The sequence below is a fragment of the Triplophysa dalaica genome, chromosome 14, assembly GCF_015846415.1.
Source record: "Triplophysa dalaica isolate WHDGS20190420 chromosome 14, ASM1584641v1, whole genome shotgun sequence".
NCBI classification, from domain to species: Eukaryota; Metazoa; Chordata; class Actinopteri; order Cypriniformes; family Nemacheilidae; genus Triplophysa; species Triplophysa dalaica.
Genome location: NC_079555.1, coordinates 12444193 through 12465086, shown reverse-complemented (window position 1 = coordinate 12465086; position 20894 = coordinate 12444193). Strand labels below are relative to the sequence as shown.

Sequence of the window (20894 nt, the reverse complement as noted above, 5' to 3'; positions counted from 1 at the left end):
AACAAACTGTTAAAAACCAACCTTTCCTATGAAGATTGTGAAGAAGCCCATTCGCAAGCATGACTAATAATAATAAAAAGTTTACTTAAATACCTATGCTGGGTTGTTTCAATCCAAAATGTGGTTATATACATTTACATATTCTGGGTATTTTTTTCCCGATGCTTATAATAAGTGTGGTTTTAGTGGTGGGGCCCCATAAAGTATATTGCGGCTCTAAATGGCATTGCCTTAGATCCTGTCCAATGCTCAATACGGGAGCTTTAGCGAAGTGTCTTACCGAGTGATTTATCCCGCAGCCAGCCAGCCGCTTCATTGCTTATATTTACCAAATTAATAATTTAACTTATTCGATGCCGCACGCTTGAGTGGCACATTTTCCTCATGTATGTCAGGTATATGGATGGTGATGACACGGACAGGGTTGAGGCTGCAGTGTTCCCCTCCAGGGTTGAGGCCACTGGAGCCTGTTCCCGCCATAGATCCGTGCCGGCATCCCAGCTGCTACCCGGGCCTCTACTCCCTGTCCTGTCCTGCCGGTGATCCAGCCGGCTTTCTTGTTTGCTGCCCAGCTGCCAGAGAGCACTGCCCAGCCGTCGGTGTAGGCTACCCAGCCACCGAAATCTTGACAAGAGACACGAGGTCAATATATGGGATAAAAATATAGAGGGGACAGGTGCGGGTCATTAATAAATTAACAAGCAATAACGAGACGAAAGGGCGGGAAACACAGACGAGACTCAGAGAGAGAGTATGGCGTACAAAGAGCCCAAAAAACTCTCTCTCTACAAGAAACAAGGGATCCTATCCTGGTTCTGCAACAAGACCAAGAAACATTCAACGGCAGAACCCTGACAATGTATGCACCACATAGAGATCAATTGGAGAGATGATCCCAGCTACTACAAATATAATCGCTTTCCATGCATCATAACTACAGTGTCTGGTGCACGCTTGCCAACCTGTGTGCATGCAGAGTAGCTGAAGTTTTTTACACAGTATGAGCCTAGGAAACAAAAGCGTTGGAGCAGTTGATGTCAGATTTATATGTGATTATTTACATCAATTTCAGAAATCATGAATGATATTATCATATAAAACAATAGAAAAGCATTACATGGTATAAAAAGTTTTTTCAAAACTCAAAATGAACAGTTCTTCTTTCATGTATTATTGCAATGTTGGAGGAAGAAAAGTAGAAAAGAAGTAGAAGAGGTGGAAGAAATTTGATTTTTGGGACGGCATCACAAGACGTTGTTTGATTGTTTGGGCGGGTACATAAATCTGAATTAGCCAGTGAAGATATGGGGGTGCCAAACCAGTGGTGGTTTTGTGGACCAAGAGCAGAGATTTGAATTGGATATGAGCAATTATAGGAAGCCAGTCCAACGAAGAGAGGAGTGATGTGCGCTCTCTTCGCTCGTTGAAAACCACTCTTGCAGCTGCATTCTGGATCATCTAAAGAGGTCTGGTTGAACAAGTTGGAAGACAAGCCAGTAGAGCATTGCAATAGTCCAGTCTGGACAGGACAAGAGCCTGGATAAGAACTTGCGTAGCATTCTCAGACAGGAAAGGTCTAATTATCCTATTATTGTAGATGAATCTACTGGACCGGGTGGTGCTGGCAACATGATCTGTGAGGTTCAGCTGATCACCAATTGCCACTCACGGGTTTCTGGCCATTCTGGAACGAGTAATGGTTGAAGAAAATAGTTGGATGGAAAGGTCGAGTTGAGTCCGAATGTCACTGGAGATGTCATTCAGGCATGCTGAGATGCATGCTGAAACCGTCGGATCATTAGGCTGAAATTACAGGTTCAGATGTCTGTCTTCTGCTATAATCCAATAATCCAAACGAAAAGTCGAGGCGAAAAATCCAAGGCTTTAAGACTAAACAAGCTTTCCTGTGGCTCAGTGGTTAGAGCATGGCACTAGCAATGCCAAGGTCATGGGTTTGATCCCAAGGGATTGCACATAATCAGAATAAAAAAATTATAATACAATGCAAGTAGCTTTCGATAAAAGCATCTACCAAATGCATTAATGTAAATGTAATTGTAAATGTTAAAAAAAAGAAAATAACCCGATTGGGTTAATAGAATTTGGCTCCATCACGATGCTGTCAATGAATTCTTTGATAAACACATACAAGACTAGGCAATGAGGAACTGAAAGTGTTTGTTAAAATAGACTACATGTAATGAGTCGCAGCCTTAGGTGTAATCAGTGCAATGCCTTCTGGGATGTGAAGTCCAGGTCATGATTTGACAGTCTGTTGTGTGAATTGTGCCCTCTAGTGGTGGGCGAACAAAACAGCAGATCGCAGATTCTAGGCAATCAGGGGACACGGAGACGTGAGGTGAACAACACTGATATAAATTGAAAAAGTCTTACCCTTTAAATAAGAGGTGAACCACTGTAATGCCTCTGTAACGCCTTAAACACCTACTTCATATTTGAGTCGATTCAAGATGATGTCATGGTCTATAGTGTCAAAGGCTGCACTCAAATATAACAGTGTTAGAGTGGCAGATGATCATGAATCAATGAACAACAAAAGTTCATTCATAACTTTAAGCAAGGCCAACTCTGTACTATGAAGAGCTCTAAAACCAGATTGGAATTTATCCAGAATGTTAAAAGCATTCAGCTATGAAGTAAACTGTGAAAACACTGCTTTCTTTAAAACCTTTGAAATAAAGGGGAGTTTAGAAAACGGCCAGTAGTTGCTAAGAACAGATGGATCGAGGTGAGATCTTTTTAGCAGGGGCTGTACAGAAACGTGTTCAAAAGACTCTGGGAAAACGCCACTAGTCAAGGAGCTGTTTATAATAGTTAAAAGGGCAGGGCTAATGATGTCCAACCGCTCTCTAAGCAAATGGCCAAACATTAAATCGGATTGGCAATATGTAAATTTCATTTTAGAAATTAATGCTCTGAATTGAGATGGAGTCATTGATTTAAAACTAGTGAAATTACTAGGAGTGTTCTGGTGAGAATGAATCATATCGGGGGGAGAGAGGTGATATCTGATATCTTGTACTTTCTGCACAAAAAAACGAAGAATTATGCGCAGGTTTCGAGATTGCCAATAGGGGCTGAGCAAGTGGCTGGATTAAGATAATGGACTATATTTTTGATAGTCCATTATTATTTTGTCTTGGTTTTTCTTTTGTGGATGATGATCAATTGGAATTTATGCGAGCTGTGCGTGGTATTCTGTCCCGTGGGCTCATGGGATATGGAGCATCTCAAGTATCTGTCGCTGTGTACTTCTAAATCCGGGAATTTCTCTCCCACTCTCTTATGAATACTGACGATTCGGACATACTACGGACATTGTACTACATAGTAGGTAAGTAGGCGTATTCGGACGCAACAGCAGTATAATACAAAAATAATACAATTAGTATAATCTCCATAAAGAGAATTAGTCCACCACCCCAGTATTTCTTGCCTACTTAGTCTTGTCCCCACAACCTCTCGTGGTTCCAGTGGATTGAGTCGACGTCTAGAAGTAAGGTGATTTAGTGGGTTCGCGTGATTTTGGCCCTATGGGAGCAACGAGCCATTAGACGCTTAGTGGGGAGAATGGATCGTAACAACCAAACGGATGCCCCATGCCCCCTATGCATTTTTGCGTTGTTGCTAAGAAATGCAGCAAGCGGCCCCACCTTTGACAAAATGGACACCTCAAGGGGGTGCTGTTGCTCTCTCTCGATTTTGCACCTCGGCCGGAAACCACTAAAATACCTGAATGTAGCTTATCCCATGCTTTTTGACAGGAGGGAAGTTATGATGCCCCTTGACCACAAATGGTCATTCACCGATTCCACAGGAGTGTTAATGTGCCCTAAAGAAAACATCAATGCACTGGCCACACCCTTTGACAAGTCGCTTTACTATTCAGATTTGGCACCTGCCGTCTTCCAGGGCCTCATTAACGATGTGTTGAGCGACATGATCAATCTATTTGTCTTTGTTTACCTGGATGAAATTACGATTTTTTTCCGCCTTTCTCCAGGAACATTCCCGACAAGTTTGCGAGGTTTGCGTGCATGATTTTTAGAGAATCAACTATTTATCAAGGCGGAGAAGTACCAATTCCACGCCGTCTTATTCCTAATTTGTAGACTTTCCTCTTTATTCCCTTTCGTCCTCTCGTCTTGTGTCAGAATGTTGTGTGTTACAGCTAAGCCTGACGAACCTCGTCTCATCACAGTCCTAGTTAACTCTTAGTCTCTAGTCCTGGTTAAATCACTGTCTTCAGTCTAAGTCTTGGTTTTCAGTCCTAGTTCTATTATTCTCAGCCTTCTGCAGTGCCTTGGTTTTTGCTATCATCATAATTTTGGTCCTCAGTCTCTGTTGGCGTCCCGGACCTCTCGGTTGTTTGCACCCAGGCATACTGATGGAACCCGGCAGCCCTGAACTCTCTTCGGGTTCGGATTACCCACAGCTTCTCACTCTGCCTCTGTGGATAGATTTCTCCGGCGTGGTGGAATACAGATCTTCCGGGAGTGTTGGCGGGTCGAGTCCTCTCCCTGCGACCTCCCGTGGTTCCAGTGGACTGAGTCGACGTCTAAAAGGAATCCCCCTTTGTGGTTTAACCTGTGAATCTTCTAAGAGTGTCGGCAGGTCGAGTCCTCTCCCCGTAACCTCTCGTGTATTGCTGGACTGTGCTGCTGGTGCCTGGTGGGTTATTTATTTCTGTCTTGTTTAATAAACCTTGATTTCTCGCATCTGAATCTCTGTCTCCTTTGTGACAGGTCATGACAAAAATAATGTGCAGGAAAATAATGGTATAGTGCAAGGTTTTTATTTGTAGTAAAGCCATGGTTATTTTCTGTGTGATTGATTATTATTATTATTGGTTATGTGTGTTGTTATTTCAGTCTTTAAAATTGTCACGGTTTGGCATTGAAGACATGGAAGGAGAACCCAAATGCAGGCAGAGACAGACGGTAGGGGTAACAAGGGGATTTATTATACATAAGAGACACTACAAAAGGACAAAACAAAACCCACCATACGGAAAACAAGACTTGAACACCTATAAACAAAAACAAGAACACAGCCTAACTAAACTAGAAAAAGAAAACACTGGTACAAACACTAAATTAACACCTACTAGACACGGGATACGGGAACAAGGCAAGGCAAGGCAAGGCAAGGCAAGGCAAGGCAAGACAAGACAGCAAACAGCTACAAAACAGCTACAATGAACGAGCACAGGACAATGATCATGAGGATGTTTTAAAGGGTGACAAACACAGGATCATTAACGAGGAACAGGTGCTGGGGATTAAGCACTAAGGAGAGGCTACGAGGAACGAGATGATGGGAACAAAGACGCAGACCGTAGCGAGAGAAGGTATGGCCAAATAGGTGCAAAAATTGTATCACTCCCACCACACAATTAAATGCTATGCCATGGCTCCACAACAAAACAAGAATAAAACATGACATGATAGTGGAATCATGACAAAAATAGCTGAATACATGGTAACTTCTTAAAAGACATGTAATGATATTAACAATCTTAGGAGAGTAATGCAACGAAAGCTTGACTACATTGAATATAAATTATATATAGCCGTAATTGTGAAAAAAATGCATTAAATTAAAGAATATGAAAAATTACACAGAACAGCGATACAAATAATAGAAATAAAAAAATGCTTGTGGTAATCTTATTCATCACACTACAGCATTGTGATCAACAATTTAGAGCATTGAGTGAAATCGTGTTGTGAAATAATCACCTATACTGTATGTATTCCAGCCACGGTTTCCTCAGATTCACTTTATTGGATTAAAACTTTAAATTTGACTGAGTTTGTAAAAGTCTGATAACAGCAGTCATCAAAATTTCTTCTGTCTCTGAACATGTCTGGATTTTAAAATCATTCTGTGGAACTCATTATAAGAGCCATTTAGGACGATTCCAGCATTTTGAAATAACCGTAACCAGAAGAATCGACACATTGCTTCAACGAGCACTTCTGTTGTTCAAATGGGCCATACTCCTTTTAAAATAATCTTTAAATCAAATAGAAAACAAATAATTTTAGTTAACTGTGCAATGATTACAAACGATACACAAGGTTGGTTTGATATTTAGGTGTTCCTAACTACATGAGTAAAAAGGAATGTCTAAGCACTGTATATGACACTTTGATTTCAAGTGAAATTAGATTATTCAAATAACATGACTCTTCCATTATTGGCTCATGCCCTGTCCTATGAGGTCATAGACTATCCTTACAATGATTCGTTCATATTCGTGTATAAAAGTGCAAATATTGTATCAGCCCATAAGCATTTGGATGTTGCTCTTAATCTTTGGGATGCCTGTTTTTCTTTATACACTCCTTTTTTTCCATCACCTTTATGCAAAGGAAGAAAACAAACATTGTCAAAAGATGGGAGACCTTAAATACCCGCTGCTGTCCATGGATGGAGACATAACTATTGGAGGACTTTTTTCAATCCACAGTTTAGAAACATTGTCTTCAACTGATTTTACACAAAAACCTCAGCTTATGGCATGTTCTAGGTTTGTTATATTTGCAATATTTATAGTAACAGTAAGGTAGACATTGTAGGCAACTAAATACAAAATGTTAAAAATACAACTTATCTATTAACATATGACATACGAAATTTAAAAATAAAAAATTATGATATTTAAATTTTAAGTGAAACTTTAAAAGTACATTTAAATATCCCTTACTCTTTCATCTTTTTATCTGTTTTGTTGTATGTAGTTGCAATGTAGTTAATTAGTTATATGTCTGAATTTGCAGTGTGAATCTGAGGGATTTTCGTATTGCTCAGACTATGACATTTGCTATTGAGGAGATTAACAGAAATGAAACTTTACTCCCAAATGTTTCTGTTGGCTACAAAATCTATGATAGCTGTGCTTCAAGACATTCTTCTGTAAGTGCAACTATGGCATTAATGAATAATCAGGAAATTGCAGCAGGTCAAAGATGCAATGGAAAGACTCCTATACATGCTGTCATTGGAGAATCAGAGTCTTCTGCCACAGTGATTCTGTCCAGAACCACAGGACCTTTTAAAATCCAGTGGTAAGAGGCAATAACAGCAAATAAATTGACACAATTTCCAGACTCTTTTGACATTTCTTATACTTTTCCTTTCTTCAGATAAGCCACTCAGCTACATGTGAGTGTCTAAGTAATAGGAAAGATTACCCCTCTTTTTTCAGAACTATTGCTAGTGATTATCATCAGAGCAGAGCAATTGCAAAAATAGTCAAATACTTCGGCTGGTCTTGGGTTGGAGCTGTGAACAGTGACAATGATTATGGAAACAATGGAATGGCCATATTTCTGAATACAGCCCAGGAGGAAGGCATTTGTGTAGAATACACTGAGAAATTCTACCGAACACAACCCGAAAAACTCCAAAAAGTGGTAAATGTAATAAAACAAAGCACTGCTAAAGTGATTGTGGCATTTCTTACCGGCTTTGAAATGAACAATTTACTTGAGCAGCTAAATATCGAAAACATTACAGGCCTCCAAATGATTGGTGTGGAAGCATGGATAACTGCAAAGAAACTGATCACTCCAATAAGCTTACGTGTGCTTGGAGGGTCTTTGGGATTTTCAGTAAAAAAAATTGACATTGAAGGGTTTTCAGAATATGTTACTAAAGCATTCTGGGATACGGCTTTACCATGCTCACATAAAGATGAGAACTCTTCTAAGTATACATTCAATTGCAGTAAATATCAGGATCTACTTGTGTTTAAAAATGACAATGATGATGTGTCTGAGCAAAGATATATAAGCAATGTCTATAAAGCAGTGTATGCTGTGGCTCATGCACTACACAGTCTACTCAAGTGCAAAGAAAACCAAGGTTGTGACAAAGACCTGAAAATACATCCACAGCAGGTAAAACAATGATCTATAAAGAAAATGTATAATTATGTAGTCTAATAGTGGCAAATGTCTCATAATGTCTTTTTTCACTAGGCTGTTGAGGCTCTGAAAAAGGTAAATTTTACAGTTAAATTTGGAGATCGTGTGTGGTTTGACAGCACTGGTGTCACAGTAGCCCAGTATGAAGTTGTGAACTGGCAGCAGGACTATGATGGATCAATTCAGTTTAAAGCAGTGGGTTACTATGATGCCTCACTGCCCCCTGACCAGCGCTTTGTGCTTAACACTGAAAACATCATCTGGGCTGGAGGACAGTTGGAGGTAAATGACATTGATCGGGTCGTCTATAGTCTCTGAAAATATTGAATTAATGGAATGTCTGAACCTAATGAATACAATTTTTAATTTTTAAAATACCTTTAACCCCCAAGTTAATTACAAAAATGTTATTCCCATGTAAAATCATGTTTATAATGAAAGAAGAAGGTGTAACTGAACTAGGTTTGAGCAAAAGTATACTATTGTGAGCATACACAGTATTCATTCTTGTTTTCATAACATTAATAACATGACATAACCCGTAGTGTTATTATTGTTCCGAAGATTGTTATCTCTTGATTTTATTAAAATATTCATTATGTTTGCATGTAGAAGCCAAGGTCTGTGTGCAGTGAGAGTTGTGCTCCAGGCACTAGGAAGGCTGTACAGAAAGGAAGACCTGTCTGCTGTTATGACTGTATTCCATGTGCAGATGGAGAAATCAGTAATGAGACAGGTAAACTTCAGCCACAGTCAAAGATACAAAGCAAATTTGCTAGCTGCTCTTTTTGTGTTCTCTTTCTTTTGTTCAGGGTACAGTTTTTTATCAAAATGAGTTCATAACTAATGTAATCTTCTTTTTTGTCTCTAAGTATAGTGATCGCAACTTTCTTTCCAGATTCAAATAACTGCATGCAGTGTCCAGGGGAATTCTGGTCTAATGCTGAGAAAAATAAATGTGTTTTAAAGACTGTAGAGTTTCTGTCATTCACAGAAGTTATGGGTATAGTGCTGGTCTTTTTCTCACTGTTTGGAGTAGGAATAACTGTTCTGGTCACAGTTCTGTTTTACAGTAAGAAGGACACCCCCATAGTGAAAGCCAACAACTCAGAGCTGAGCTTCTTGCTGCTCTTCTCATTGACCCTGTGTTTTCTCTGTTCACTTACTTTCATTGGTCGCCCCACTGAGTGGTCCTGTATGTTACGTCACACAGCGTTTGGAATCACTTTTGTACTCTGTATCTCTTGTGTTCTGGGTAAAACAATAGTTGTGTTAATGGCCTTCAAGGCCAAACTTCCAGGAAGTAATGTCATGAAATGGTTTGGGCCCCCACAACAGAGACTCAGTGTTCTTGCCTTTACACTTATACAGGTTCTTATCTGTGTGCTTTGGTTAACAATATCTCCTCCGTTTCCCTATAAAAATATGAAATATTATAAAGAGAAGATCATTCTTGAGTGCAGTCTGGGTTCTGCTGTAGGTTTTCTGCTGTTCTTGGTTATGTTGGTTTGCTGGCTCTCTTGTGCTTCATTTTGGCTTTTCTGGCTCGTACACTGCCTGATAATTTCAATGAAGCTAAATTCATCACATTCAGTATGCTCATATTCTGTGCTGTATGGATCACATTTATTCCATCTTATGTCAGTTCCCCTGGAAAATTTACCGTAGCTGTGGAGATATTCGCTATTTTTGCTTCAAGCTTTGGTTTATTATTCTGTATATTTGCACCTAAATGTTACATCATCCTGTTTAGGCCTGAACAAAACACAAAACAACATATGATGGGGAAAACATAAATTACGTCCAACTGAGAAATAAACTAAACTGGAGAACCGTACAATGTTTCCTTGTTTATTAAGAAAAATACACAACTTAACACAAATGACTTTCCACAGACATAATTTTATACTGCAAAAATATAGATTCTACCCCCTATCCCTCAACCTACACACAAACCTATTTTTCAAAGAAATCTTTTTACATTTACAGTATATCTTCAAATAAGCATAATTTAGAATATAACACTAATAATATACAGTGCCTTTAAAAAGTATTCAGTACCCTTTATTTAATTTACATTTTGTTATGGTGCTGCCTTATATTAAAGTATTTTAAATTATTATTTATTACAGTAATCAACACTCCATGCACAACAATAACAAAACATTTTTTTGAGAGCTTTGCTCATTTGTTAGAATAAAAAAAGTACATTGCATGAGTATTCATACCCTTTACCCAGAAGAGGATTAGAGCACCTTTACAGACTCAAATCTTTTTGTGTATGATGTGACAAGATTTACACATATGCATTTGGCAATTTTCTGCAATTCTTCTCCTCAGAACCTCTCAAACTCATCATTCGATCATCATTAGATGGAGATTTTCAGGTTTCTTCAGAGATGTTCAGTTGGGTTGAAGCCCAAGCACTAGCTGGGCCACTCAAGGATATAGACAGAGTTGTCCATAAGCCAACTTGCATTGTTTTAGCCAATGGTGGAGTGTCGTAGTGATGTTTGTCCTTCTTTAAATTTCTCCTATCTCCATATATGATCATGGAGCTAAACCAGAGTGATCATCAGCTTCTTGGTCACCACTCTAATCAAGACCCTTCTCCATCGATGGCTCAGTTTGGAAAGGAGGTCAGCTGAAGTAAGAGATCTGGTGGTAAACCTCATTCATTAAGAATTAATGGAGGCTACATGCTTCTGTGAACCTTCAATATAGCAGATTGTTTTCAGAAGTCTTCCCCAGATCTGTGTCTTGATACAATCCTGTCTCAGAGCTCTACTGGCAGTTCTACTGGCAACAATCTCTTGTTTATACTTTGATATGCATTTTCAGCTGTTGCACCTTTTATTGTGAGGAATTTGCCACTCCAAATAATACTTATTCAATTAAATTTGCCACAGGTTAACTGCACTCTAAGTGTAGAAACATCAAAATGCAAATCTAATGCTTCTGAGCTAGATTTCAAGTGTCCCAGAGAAGGGTATAAATACTTATGCAAAGTACTTATTTCAGTTCTCCATTTTTTTGTCATTATTGTGCAGGAAGTGTAGATGTAAATGTATTTTGTTTTATTTAAAGAAGTTTAAGATAAGGCAGCATCATAACAAAATGTGAATAAAATGAAGGGGAATGAATACTTTTGCAAGGCACTGTACATTTAACGAGTGTTGGTTCCTTATCTGCACTGTGGTTAGGATTTCGTACAGTAAACTATTTTACAATATGGCTAATTCGTTTGAATTCGTAGAATTTCCTTCTTATAATTTAATACATTTTTCTTTCTCGCTACTGACGTAAGGTTTAGGGGTGGGTTTGTTGAAGGGTCTTTAGTATAACTTTTCATTTATTATCGTACCCTTCTGTACGATTCGCATTGTAAGAATTCATGCAAATAAGCCATATCATAAAAATGGTTAAGATCAGATTCCCATTAGATCAGGTTGGTTATGCTGTCTGTAAATATATATAGCTTCAGTTTTTAACTGTATAATAGAAATGGCAACCTAAAGCGAAAATGCTATGAAGTCTATGAGCTCACTTTATTTAGAGTATGAAATATTTTATTCTTTAAAGCAAAAATTGTCAAGTAGAGAAAAACATAAACTTTAACAGTGTGTCCAATAGGCTAAAATGTGTTGTTTCTACACACTTAAAAATGATGTGTCAATTTAACACATTGTTTGTGTTATCCTAACACATTTTGTTTATTTTTTACAGTTGTGTTACAAGATAATGTTTTGTCCTTAACTCAAGACCAAATGTATTGTTCTTAACACGACTGGTTTTAGAGTGTCCTGTTTGTTTACACAATGTCATGATTCCCCTATCATGTCATGTTTATTCTTGGTCTTGCAGCGGAGGAGTCATGGCATTGCCTTGGGTTTTGTGTGAGAAAGACATGGCTTTGTTTATATATTGGCTGGCATGTGCTTATCATGTCTCGTCGGTGTTTCCCGCCCTTTTGTCTTGTTAGCCTTCCCTTAGTGTTTAATCCCCGTCACCTGGTTCCTTGATAATTATCCTTTGTCTTTCTCCCCTTTAAAACATCCTTGTGTTCATTGTCCTGTGCTCGTTCATTGTACCATGTGGCTGTTCCTATATGATGTACCTGTACCTGTACCTGTACCTGTACCTGTACCTGTACCTGTACCTGTACCTGTACCTGTACCTGTACCTGTACCTGTACCTGTACCTGTACCTGTACCTGTACCTGTACCTGTACCTGTTCATGTACTGTGTTGCTATGCCTTGTCTTGCCAAGTTCCTGTTATTTCATGTCTAGTTAGTACAGTTTAGTGTTTGTGCTAAGTGTTTGTTTTCTTAGTCTAGTCAGTCCGTGTCCTTGTTTTCGTTTCTAGTTTATCCTGTCTTCTTTTCCCCCTCGTGGGTTTTGGTTTGCCTTTTTGTAGAGTCTGTATTATTATAATAAATATCTATTTAAACCCCTCATTCCCCGCTGCCTTGCTATTGGGTTCTCCTCACATATTTTAAGACAGAATGAATGAGCCAAAACTGAACCCAGCAGGCTACCATGGATGCCGAACATGGTCTTCTGCGAGCGGAGCAAGCCCACCTCCTGTTCGGCAGACTATATACTTTTGCACGGGACTTCCTGATAGAAGCAGTGGGGACGGAGTTCAATGAGGCAGACCTTAAGCTTCTCTTTTGCACCTGCCTTATTAAACCCCTCACTCCCAGTGAGACTTGTTTGCTGAAGCCTCTGGGCTTCGAGGACGTGGTGAGGGTCCTGGCCATCCGGGATAAGTCCTGGCCCTTACCTCCAGTCGAACCTCCATCTTCCCTGGCGACGATCCCGGAGGGCCAGGCCTTGTAGATTGGGGTCGTTGGCCTCTCCGTACCCTCCACCTCATCCAAGGCAGCCTCTCCACCACCGGCTAGCCTCCGCGGCAGGTGTGGACGGAGGGCGTTTTTGGATTCCCCATCCAACACCTCCAGCATGTTGCTAGCCAGTCCCCCCACCTGTAAGTGTACCTGTACCTGTACCTGTACCTGTACCTGTACCTGTACCTGTACCTGTTCATGTACTGTGTTGCTATGCCTTGTCTTGCCAAGTTCCTGTTACTTCATGTCTAGTTAGTACAGTTTAGTGTTTGTGCTAAGTGTTTGTTTTCTTAGGCTAGTCAGTCCGTGTCCTTGTTTTCGTTTATAGTTTATCCTGTCTTTTTTTCCCCCTCGTGAGTTTTGTTTTGCATTTTTGTAGAGTATGTATTCTTATAACAAATATCTATTTAAACCCCTCATTCCCAGCTGCCTGCAATTGGGTTCTCCCCACACATTTCATGAAACACACAAATGTTACAAGAAGTAAATAAGCTGCATAATTCACTAAACAGGGAAAAATATATTAAGACGCAAATGGTATAATTTTCATACTGGAACTTATATACTAAGACTAATACTTTTGTAAAAGAAGGAAACATAAATGTATAAGTATAACAAATGTGAAAATCAACTTTCAATAACACAAAGACTACCAATTAGATACATAAACTGCAGTTTCTTTCAATTTACAATCTAGTACAAGGAAAACAGCCTCTCACTCCTCATTGGACTGTCTCATGGCCTCCCCTAAGAAGTCATTGGATATGTTCACAACAATTCAACCATGATAATGATGTCTATAAAAATGCACAAACTGTGTCGGAACTATACTGCATTTGATAGCTGCATTTAACTCAACCTTGGGGATGCTTTTCATTTTGTACACACTCCTGCTTTTCCATTATCTTCATGCAAAGGCAGAAAACACATTTTGCCAAATGATGGGAGACCCAAAATACCCACTGCTGTTTAAGGATGGAGACCTAATTATTGGAGCACTTTTTTCAATTCACAGTAAAGAAATATTACCTGTTTTTCAGTTTACACAAAAGCCTCAGCTCATTACATGCTCCAGGTTTGTAATGTTAAAACTGTTTGAATTCATGAAAAATGATTTATGACTATGCTGTTTACTGCCATGGGTAAAAACTGAATATCATAAATGCAAATGTATTCACATTATCTATGTTTATTGCCGCTCTTTTTTTGGTTTAACATCTTCACAGTGTGAATCTAAGAGATTTTCGGATTGCTCAAACTTTGACTTTTGCCATTGAGGAGATTAACAAAAGTGATACTTTGCTCCCAAATGTTACTATTGGATACAGAATTTTTGATAGCTGTGGTGCACGACTCTCTACAATGGGTGCAATTATGACATTAATGAATGGACAAGAGTTTGAAGCAGGAGGCAAATGCAATGGACAGACTCCTATACATGCTATAATAGGGGAAACAGAGTCTACCAACACAATGATTGTATCCAGAACCACAGGACCTTTTAAAATCCCAGTGGTAAGAGGGAATAGCAATTTACGCAAAATACCAGACTAATAAATGCTTCATGATTTTCCTGTTTAATTTTTCAGATAAGTCACTCATCCTCATGTGAATGTCTCGGTAATAGGAAAGATTACCCATCTCTTTTTAGGACTATTGGTAGTGATTATTACTACAGTGAAGCACTTGCACTTCTTGTCAAGCACTTAGGCTGGTCATGGATTGGAACTGTGAACAGTGACAATGATTATGGAAACAATGGAATGGCTAGATTTCTGAAAACAGCACAGCAGGAGGGGATTTGCATAGAGTACTCTGTAAAATACTACCGTACGGAGACTGAAAAAATGAAAAAAGCAGTAGACATTATTAAAAAAGGAACTGCAAAAGTTATTGTTGCATATATTTCATTTCTTGATATGGGATTACTAATTGAGCAGTTAAGTATTCAGAACATTACAGGCCTCCAAATAATTGGTTCAGAAGCATGGATAACTGCAAAAGATTACATCACTCCAAGAAGCTTTCATTTGCTTGGAGGATCACTTGGGTTTGCAGTAAGAAAAATACAGATTGAAGGACTTGCAGATTATGTTATAAAAGCATTCTGGGACAACGCTTTTCCATGCTCGGTGGGAGGGGGGAATTCATCTCAATTTGCGTTAAGTTGCAGCCGATATCAGCATTTGCTTGTTCTAAAGAATTACAATGATGATATTCCTGACCAAAGATATGCAAGTAATGTCTACAAAGCCGTGTATACCATGGCTCATGCATTACACAGTCTACTCAAATGCAAAGAACAAGACGGTTGTGAGAAAAACTTGCTAATACAACCACAGCAGGTAAACTAAAATGAAAAGGGGACAGTCTTGTAGACATATGTTAACTTACCTTAGTTATAATATTTCAAATCTGTCTTTTCACTAGGTGGCTGAGGCTTTGAAAATGGTCAATTTCACTGTAAAGTTTGGAGATAATGTGTGGTTTGACAGGTTTGGAGGCATAGTTCCCCTGTATGAAATTGTGAACTGGCAGCAGGACTCTGATGGATCAATTCAGTTTAAAGCAGTGGGTTACTATGATGCCTCACTGCCACCTGACCAGCGCTTTGTGCTTAACAATAAAAACATAATATGGGCTGGAGGACAGCTGGAGGTAAATGAGAATAAACTTGTTTATGACAATAATCTGGTTGTCTTGTAAAATGGGAGAACAGTATGATATCATTTAAAAGAAATCAGGCAGTGCATTGAATAAGACAGGCACATTATGCGGTTACAATATATGGAAATAGGGAGGTTAAGAAATTCATAGAATCTCTCTCCAATATGTTTCCAAGGCAATTTCATTAACTGGCATTGGCAAAAATGCAACAGCAGAGGGAGTGGCTGTTTAACAAATGATGTAGTTTTGAAAACGGCACTTTAAATTATGTTTTTTTTCCAAAACGTATTCACAAAAAATCAGCGTAAAAAAGCAAAACATTTTCCATCTCTAAATGATTGAACATATGTCCATGTAGAAGCCAAGGTCTGTGTGCAGTGAGAGTTGTCCTCCAGGCACTAGGAAGGCTGTACAGAAAGGAAGACCTGTCTGCTGTTATGACTGTATTCCATGTGCAGATGGAGAAATCAGTAATGAAACAGGTAAACTTCAGCTCAAATCAAACTTTAAAAGACAATGCACTTGGTTATCAATATTAAAATATTTACTTATATATATTCTTTATAACTACTAATCAAACTTTTTTTTCCCAGATTCAAATGACTGTAAGCAGTGTCCACAGGATTTCTGGTCTAATACTCAGAACACCGTTTGTGTGTTAAAAGCTGTAGAGTATCTGTCATTCACAGAATTTATGGGTATAGTGCTGGTCTTTTTCTCACTGTTTGGAGTAGGAATAACTGTTCTGGTCACAGTTCTGTTTTACAGTAAGAAGGACACCCCCATAGTAAAAGCCAACAACTCAGAGCTGAGCTTCCTGCTGCTCTTCTCATTGACTCTGTGTTTTCTCTGTTCACTTACTTTCATTGGTCGCCCCACTGAGTGGTCCTGTATGTTACGTCACACAGCGTTTGGGATCACTTTTGTCCTCTGTATCTCTTGTGTTCTAGGGAAAACAATAGTTGTGTTAATGGCCTTTAAGGCCACTTTTCCAGGAAGTAATGTCATGAAATGGTTTGGACCTCCCCAACAGAGACTCAGTGTTCTTGCATTTACACTTATACAAATTCTCATATGTGTGCTTTGGCTAACAATATCTCCTCCTTTTCCCTATAAAAATATAAAATATTATAAAGAGAAGATCATTCTTGAGTGCAGTCTGGGTTCTACTGTTGGTTTCTGGGCTGTACTGGGTTATATTGGTCTACTGGCACTCTTGTGCTTCATTCTGGCTTTTCTGGCTCGGACACTGCCTGATAACTTCAATGAAGCTAAATTCATCACATTCAGTATTCTCATATTCTGTGCTGTCTGGATCACATTTATTCCATCTTATGTCAGTTCTCCTGGAAAATTTACTGTAGCTGTGGAGATATTTGCTATTTTAGCCTCAAGCTTTGGTTTATTATTCTGTATATTTGCACCTAAATGTTACATCATCCTGTTTAAACCTGAAAAAAACACAAAACAACATTTGATGGGAAAAAGCTAAACCCTACTGAAAAATAAAACAATATGTAAATATTAATGTTGCAGTGGTTGTATTGTTTAATTTTTTCAAGTAAATATATGCTCAAAAATTGATCAAAACATAAATAAACAGCATGTAGTCCCTGTTTTCATAGTATTCATTAAATGTTTCTTCACCGCAATAATAAAGAAGAAGTCTGTCTGTTGCTAACAATGAATTTACTATGAAAGGTTTCCCATTTTAGAAAAACATCTCTGTTACAACTGTAACCCTAGTTCCCTGATGGAAGGAAGGAGACGTTGTGTTGAGACAGAATGGGGCATGAACTTTAGAACCTCTCAACTCTAATCGGCAGGCTCTTACAAGTGATGACACCAGGTGGTCCTACTTGATCCGGCATAATCTGTGGTTACCTCGGGATGGGTATCCTGAGGCAGGGGAGGAGTGCAGAGAGAGAACAATTAGCGTAGCTGCTGTTAATTTATTTATAAACAAGAGGTAATATTGTCATGCATCATATTTATAATGCTTTGGTGAAAATATTTGTTTTTAATCTAGATGTAAATTGGGAGCGTGTGTATGACCCTCGAATAGTATCAGGAAGGCTATTCCAGAGTTAAGGTGCTACTGTTCATATGAGAAAGCTCAAACCCCTTTGGTGGATTTAATTATTTTAGGAACTATCAGATGTTCGGAGTTTTGTGATCTTAGAAAGCATGATAGAATACGTCTCGGGTTACTTGGCTGTAACCCTGTTCCCTGAAAATGCGGGAACGAGATGCTGCGTTTCAAACGCTATGGGAGAACAGTCTTTGTTCGACCGGTTGTGAAGCACGTGTGTCAAACACGCCAACAATTATTTTGGCTTTATATAACCTCGGCAGGTGACGTGGCTAATTACACCTGCACCTGCCGGTTATAAATACGCGTGAATGCGGACGCGTCATCAGGTTCCAACTTTGTCTGAAAGGACGTCCGGGCACGCCTACAGTGCGGCATTGAGGCGCAGCATCTCGTTCCCGCTTTTTCAGCGAACAGGGTTACAGCCAAGTAACCCGAGACGTTCCCTATCAAAAGCTAGACTCGATGCTGCGTTTCAAACGCTATGGGAACGAGAATACCAACGCCGCCGCACTGAAAGTGTCTCCGAGAGGAGGTCTCAGATACGACTCTGGGATGTAGACTCCAGGACACGTGATCCAGGTATGGACATCCAGACTATAAAATCTAACAAATGTGTGCGGAGAGGACCAGCCCGCCGCATCACACACTTGCTGCAAGGGGACACCTCTTGCTAAGGCCATAGAAGATGAAACCCCCTTTGTGGAATGAGCTCTGACTCCTAGAGGTGAAGCTTGACCGCGCGCCTCATAGGATAGAGCAATAGCATCCCTCACCCAATGTAATATTGTTTGCTTGGTTGCAGCCGCCCCTTTGTTGCGGCCCCCATAGCATTTAAAAAGTTGCTCTGATTTACGCCACTAGCTAGTGCGGTGGACGTAAGTCTGAAGAGCACGTACTGGACACAGTAGGTGTAATTGTTCCTGCTCCGACGTCGTGAACGGCGGAGGGCAAAAGGCCTCAAGAATAACCAGATGCACGGTGGAGAACGGAACTTTAGGTAAATAACTCGGGTGAGGATGCAGAATAGCTTTGACCATCCGAGGGGCAAAATTTAAACAGGACGGCGAGGTTGAAAGCACCTGCAAATCTCCGATTCTCTTAAGAGAGGTGATTGCCATTAGAAAAACCCTTTTAAAGGTCAGAAGCCTGACAGGCGCTGACTCCAAAGGTTCGAAGGGGGCGCTAACTAGACCCTCGAGCACTGTCGTTAAGTCCCATGGAAGGACTGTCCCTCTAGAAGGAGGCATGAGCCGCCTCGCTCCACAAATAAAGCTGGTGACTAAAGGGTGTTTACCACAGAAACCCCCTCAATCAGGGCGTGGCAGGCCGAAATGGCGGCCACATAAACCTTGAGTACCGGGGCTTGTCCCTGAGGACAGTTTATCTTGCAGAAACTCCAACACTGAAATGATCTGGCAGTAATTGGGTCTGCATGGTTTGCCAATCACCATTTGTCAACATCGCTCCGTGTTGGGGCGTAGCTCCTTCTAGTGGAGGAAGGCCTAGCACTTAGAGTAGTCTCTACTACATCAGGCTGAAGCTCGACATCTCTCAGCTGGTGCCCTTCAGGGGCCAGGCATGGAGGGTCCAGAGCTCAGGATGGGGATCAAACACTGTCCCCTTCGCCTGAGAGAATACGTCTCTCCTGACTGGGATCGCCCATGGCGAGTCGTCAAGGAGGGATACTAGGTCTGAGAACCAGATTCTGGTTCGCCAACGGGGAGCCATCAATAAGAGGTGCGAGCCCTGTTGACAGACCTTTGCCAGGACTCCAGGGAGCAGAGCTATCGGAGGAAATGCGTAAAGACGCAGTCTGTGCAACGTATTGGCCATCGCGTCCAGACCCAGGGGAGCTGGATGAGTCATAGAAGTAGAGGGAACTGTGTTACGTCTCCTGCATAGCAAAGAGTTCCATATCCGCTTCATAAAATCTTTCCGGATTTGTTTGACTATTTCAGGGTGGAGTTTCCATTCCCCGTTTCTCACAGCTTGTCTGGACAGCAAGTCTGCTCCCTCATTCCTATGCCCCAGGATGTGAATCTCTCTGAGGGACAAGAATTTGCCCTCTTCCCAGGGCAGGATTTGCGGGCCAAGTTTGTTCAGGTGGCGCAACCGCAGCCTGCCCTGTTGATTTATGTACGAGACTACTGAAGGGTTGTCCCCCCCGCACTAGGACATGGTAGCCTCGTAACTACCGGAGGAAGTATTTCAGGGCCAGAAATACAGCCATCATTTCAAGGCAATTGATGTGCCAATCGAGAAGATGACCTCTCCAGATCCCTTGGGCTGGACAGTCATTTAAGACCGCACCCCAACCCATAAGGGATGCGTCTGTCGTTAGCACCTTGCGACGACAACACGGACTGAGAGTGGGACCTAAAGTCTGAAACCGAGGTCTGTACCACATAGTAAGGGTGAGAAGCCCCTGGCGCATCACCCTTGTCTGCCTCTGGGGGTTGGCCCTTGAATAAAACCCCCTGGCTTTGAGCCACAACTGAAACGGTCTCTTGTGCAGGCATCCCAGAGGTATCACTGTGGAAGCCGCCACCATGAGACCTAAAACTCTTTGAAAGTGATGAGTAGCTTTCTGGCCTAGCCTGATGCTTCTCGGGGTGCTCAGGATGGATTCAACACGTGCAGGAGACAGTTGTGCCTGCATCGCGGTCAAGTCCCATATTGTCCCTAAATACATTGTATTTTACGTAGGGGAGAGAACGCACTTTGTGGCGTTGAGTCTTAACCCGAGAGTTTTGAGATGAGATAGGACGACATCCTGATGTCGAAGCGCTAACTCGCAAGACTGAGCTAAAATTCATCCAGTCGTCTATGTAATTCAAATGCAGCTGCCCTGGAGGTGACAAGGCAAGGCCGAATGGAAGAACCCGATATTGGTAAGCTTCACCCCCGAAAGCGAACCTCAGGAATTTCCTGTGTTGTGGCAGGATCTCTTTATGAAAGTATGCATCTTTCAGATCGTTCTTCACGAACCAGTCGTGGGACTGAATGTAAGACATAATCATCTTGATTGTCAGCATTTTGAACATGTGCGTCTTCGGACGCAATCCCCCATCCCTTTTTGCGATCTAAAATATACCAGCTTTAGTAGCCTAATTCTGTCTAGTAGGGGAACACATTCTGTGGCCCCTTTAACCAGCAGAGTTTGTAATTCTTGTGCCAACAGATTTGTTCGCTCCGGTTGCATGGACGTGAAGACCACGCCGTTCGCGGAGGGCGATATGCAAATTTTATCCTGTAGCCCTGGTCAGGGGCGGAGCCAGCCGATTTTGCCGGGGCTTCAGCCCCGGATGTTTTGAGTGTAGCCCCGA

The 20894-nt window shown here is 40.7% G+C and overlaps 2 protein-coding genes and 1 pseudogene across 2 annotated transcripts in view; 2 read left to right on the top strand and 1 right to left on the bottom strand.

Annotated features, from left to right (window-relative positions):
• LOC130435844 (uncharacterized) overlaps positions 1 to 17930 on the bottom strand; it is a 476195-nt gene extending 458265 nt beyond the window's left edge. Inside the window, exon 1 of the mRNA XM_056766693.1 lies at positions 17885 to 17930. The gene's annotated coding sequence lies outside the window, so the exon portion shown is untranslated. The remainder of the gene's footprint in view (positions 1 to 17884) is intronic.
• On the top strand, positions 6324 to 9751 carry LOC130435839 (extracellular calcium-sensing receptor-like; annotated as a pseudogene).
• LOC130435830 (extracellular calcium-sensing receptor-like) lies at positions 13673 to 16965 on the top strand. Its single transcript, XM_056766681.1, has 6 exons — positions 13673 to 13881; positions 14033 to 14321; positions 14396 to 15151; positions 15237 to 15464; positions 15832 to 15955; positions 16067 to 16965. Exons 1-6 carry the CDS (start codon positions 13673 to 13675, stop codon positions 16963 to 16965), a joined length of 2505 nt encoding a protein of 834 aa, XP_056622659.1.
• Positions 17931 to 20894: the final 2964 nt, after the last annotated feature.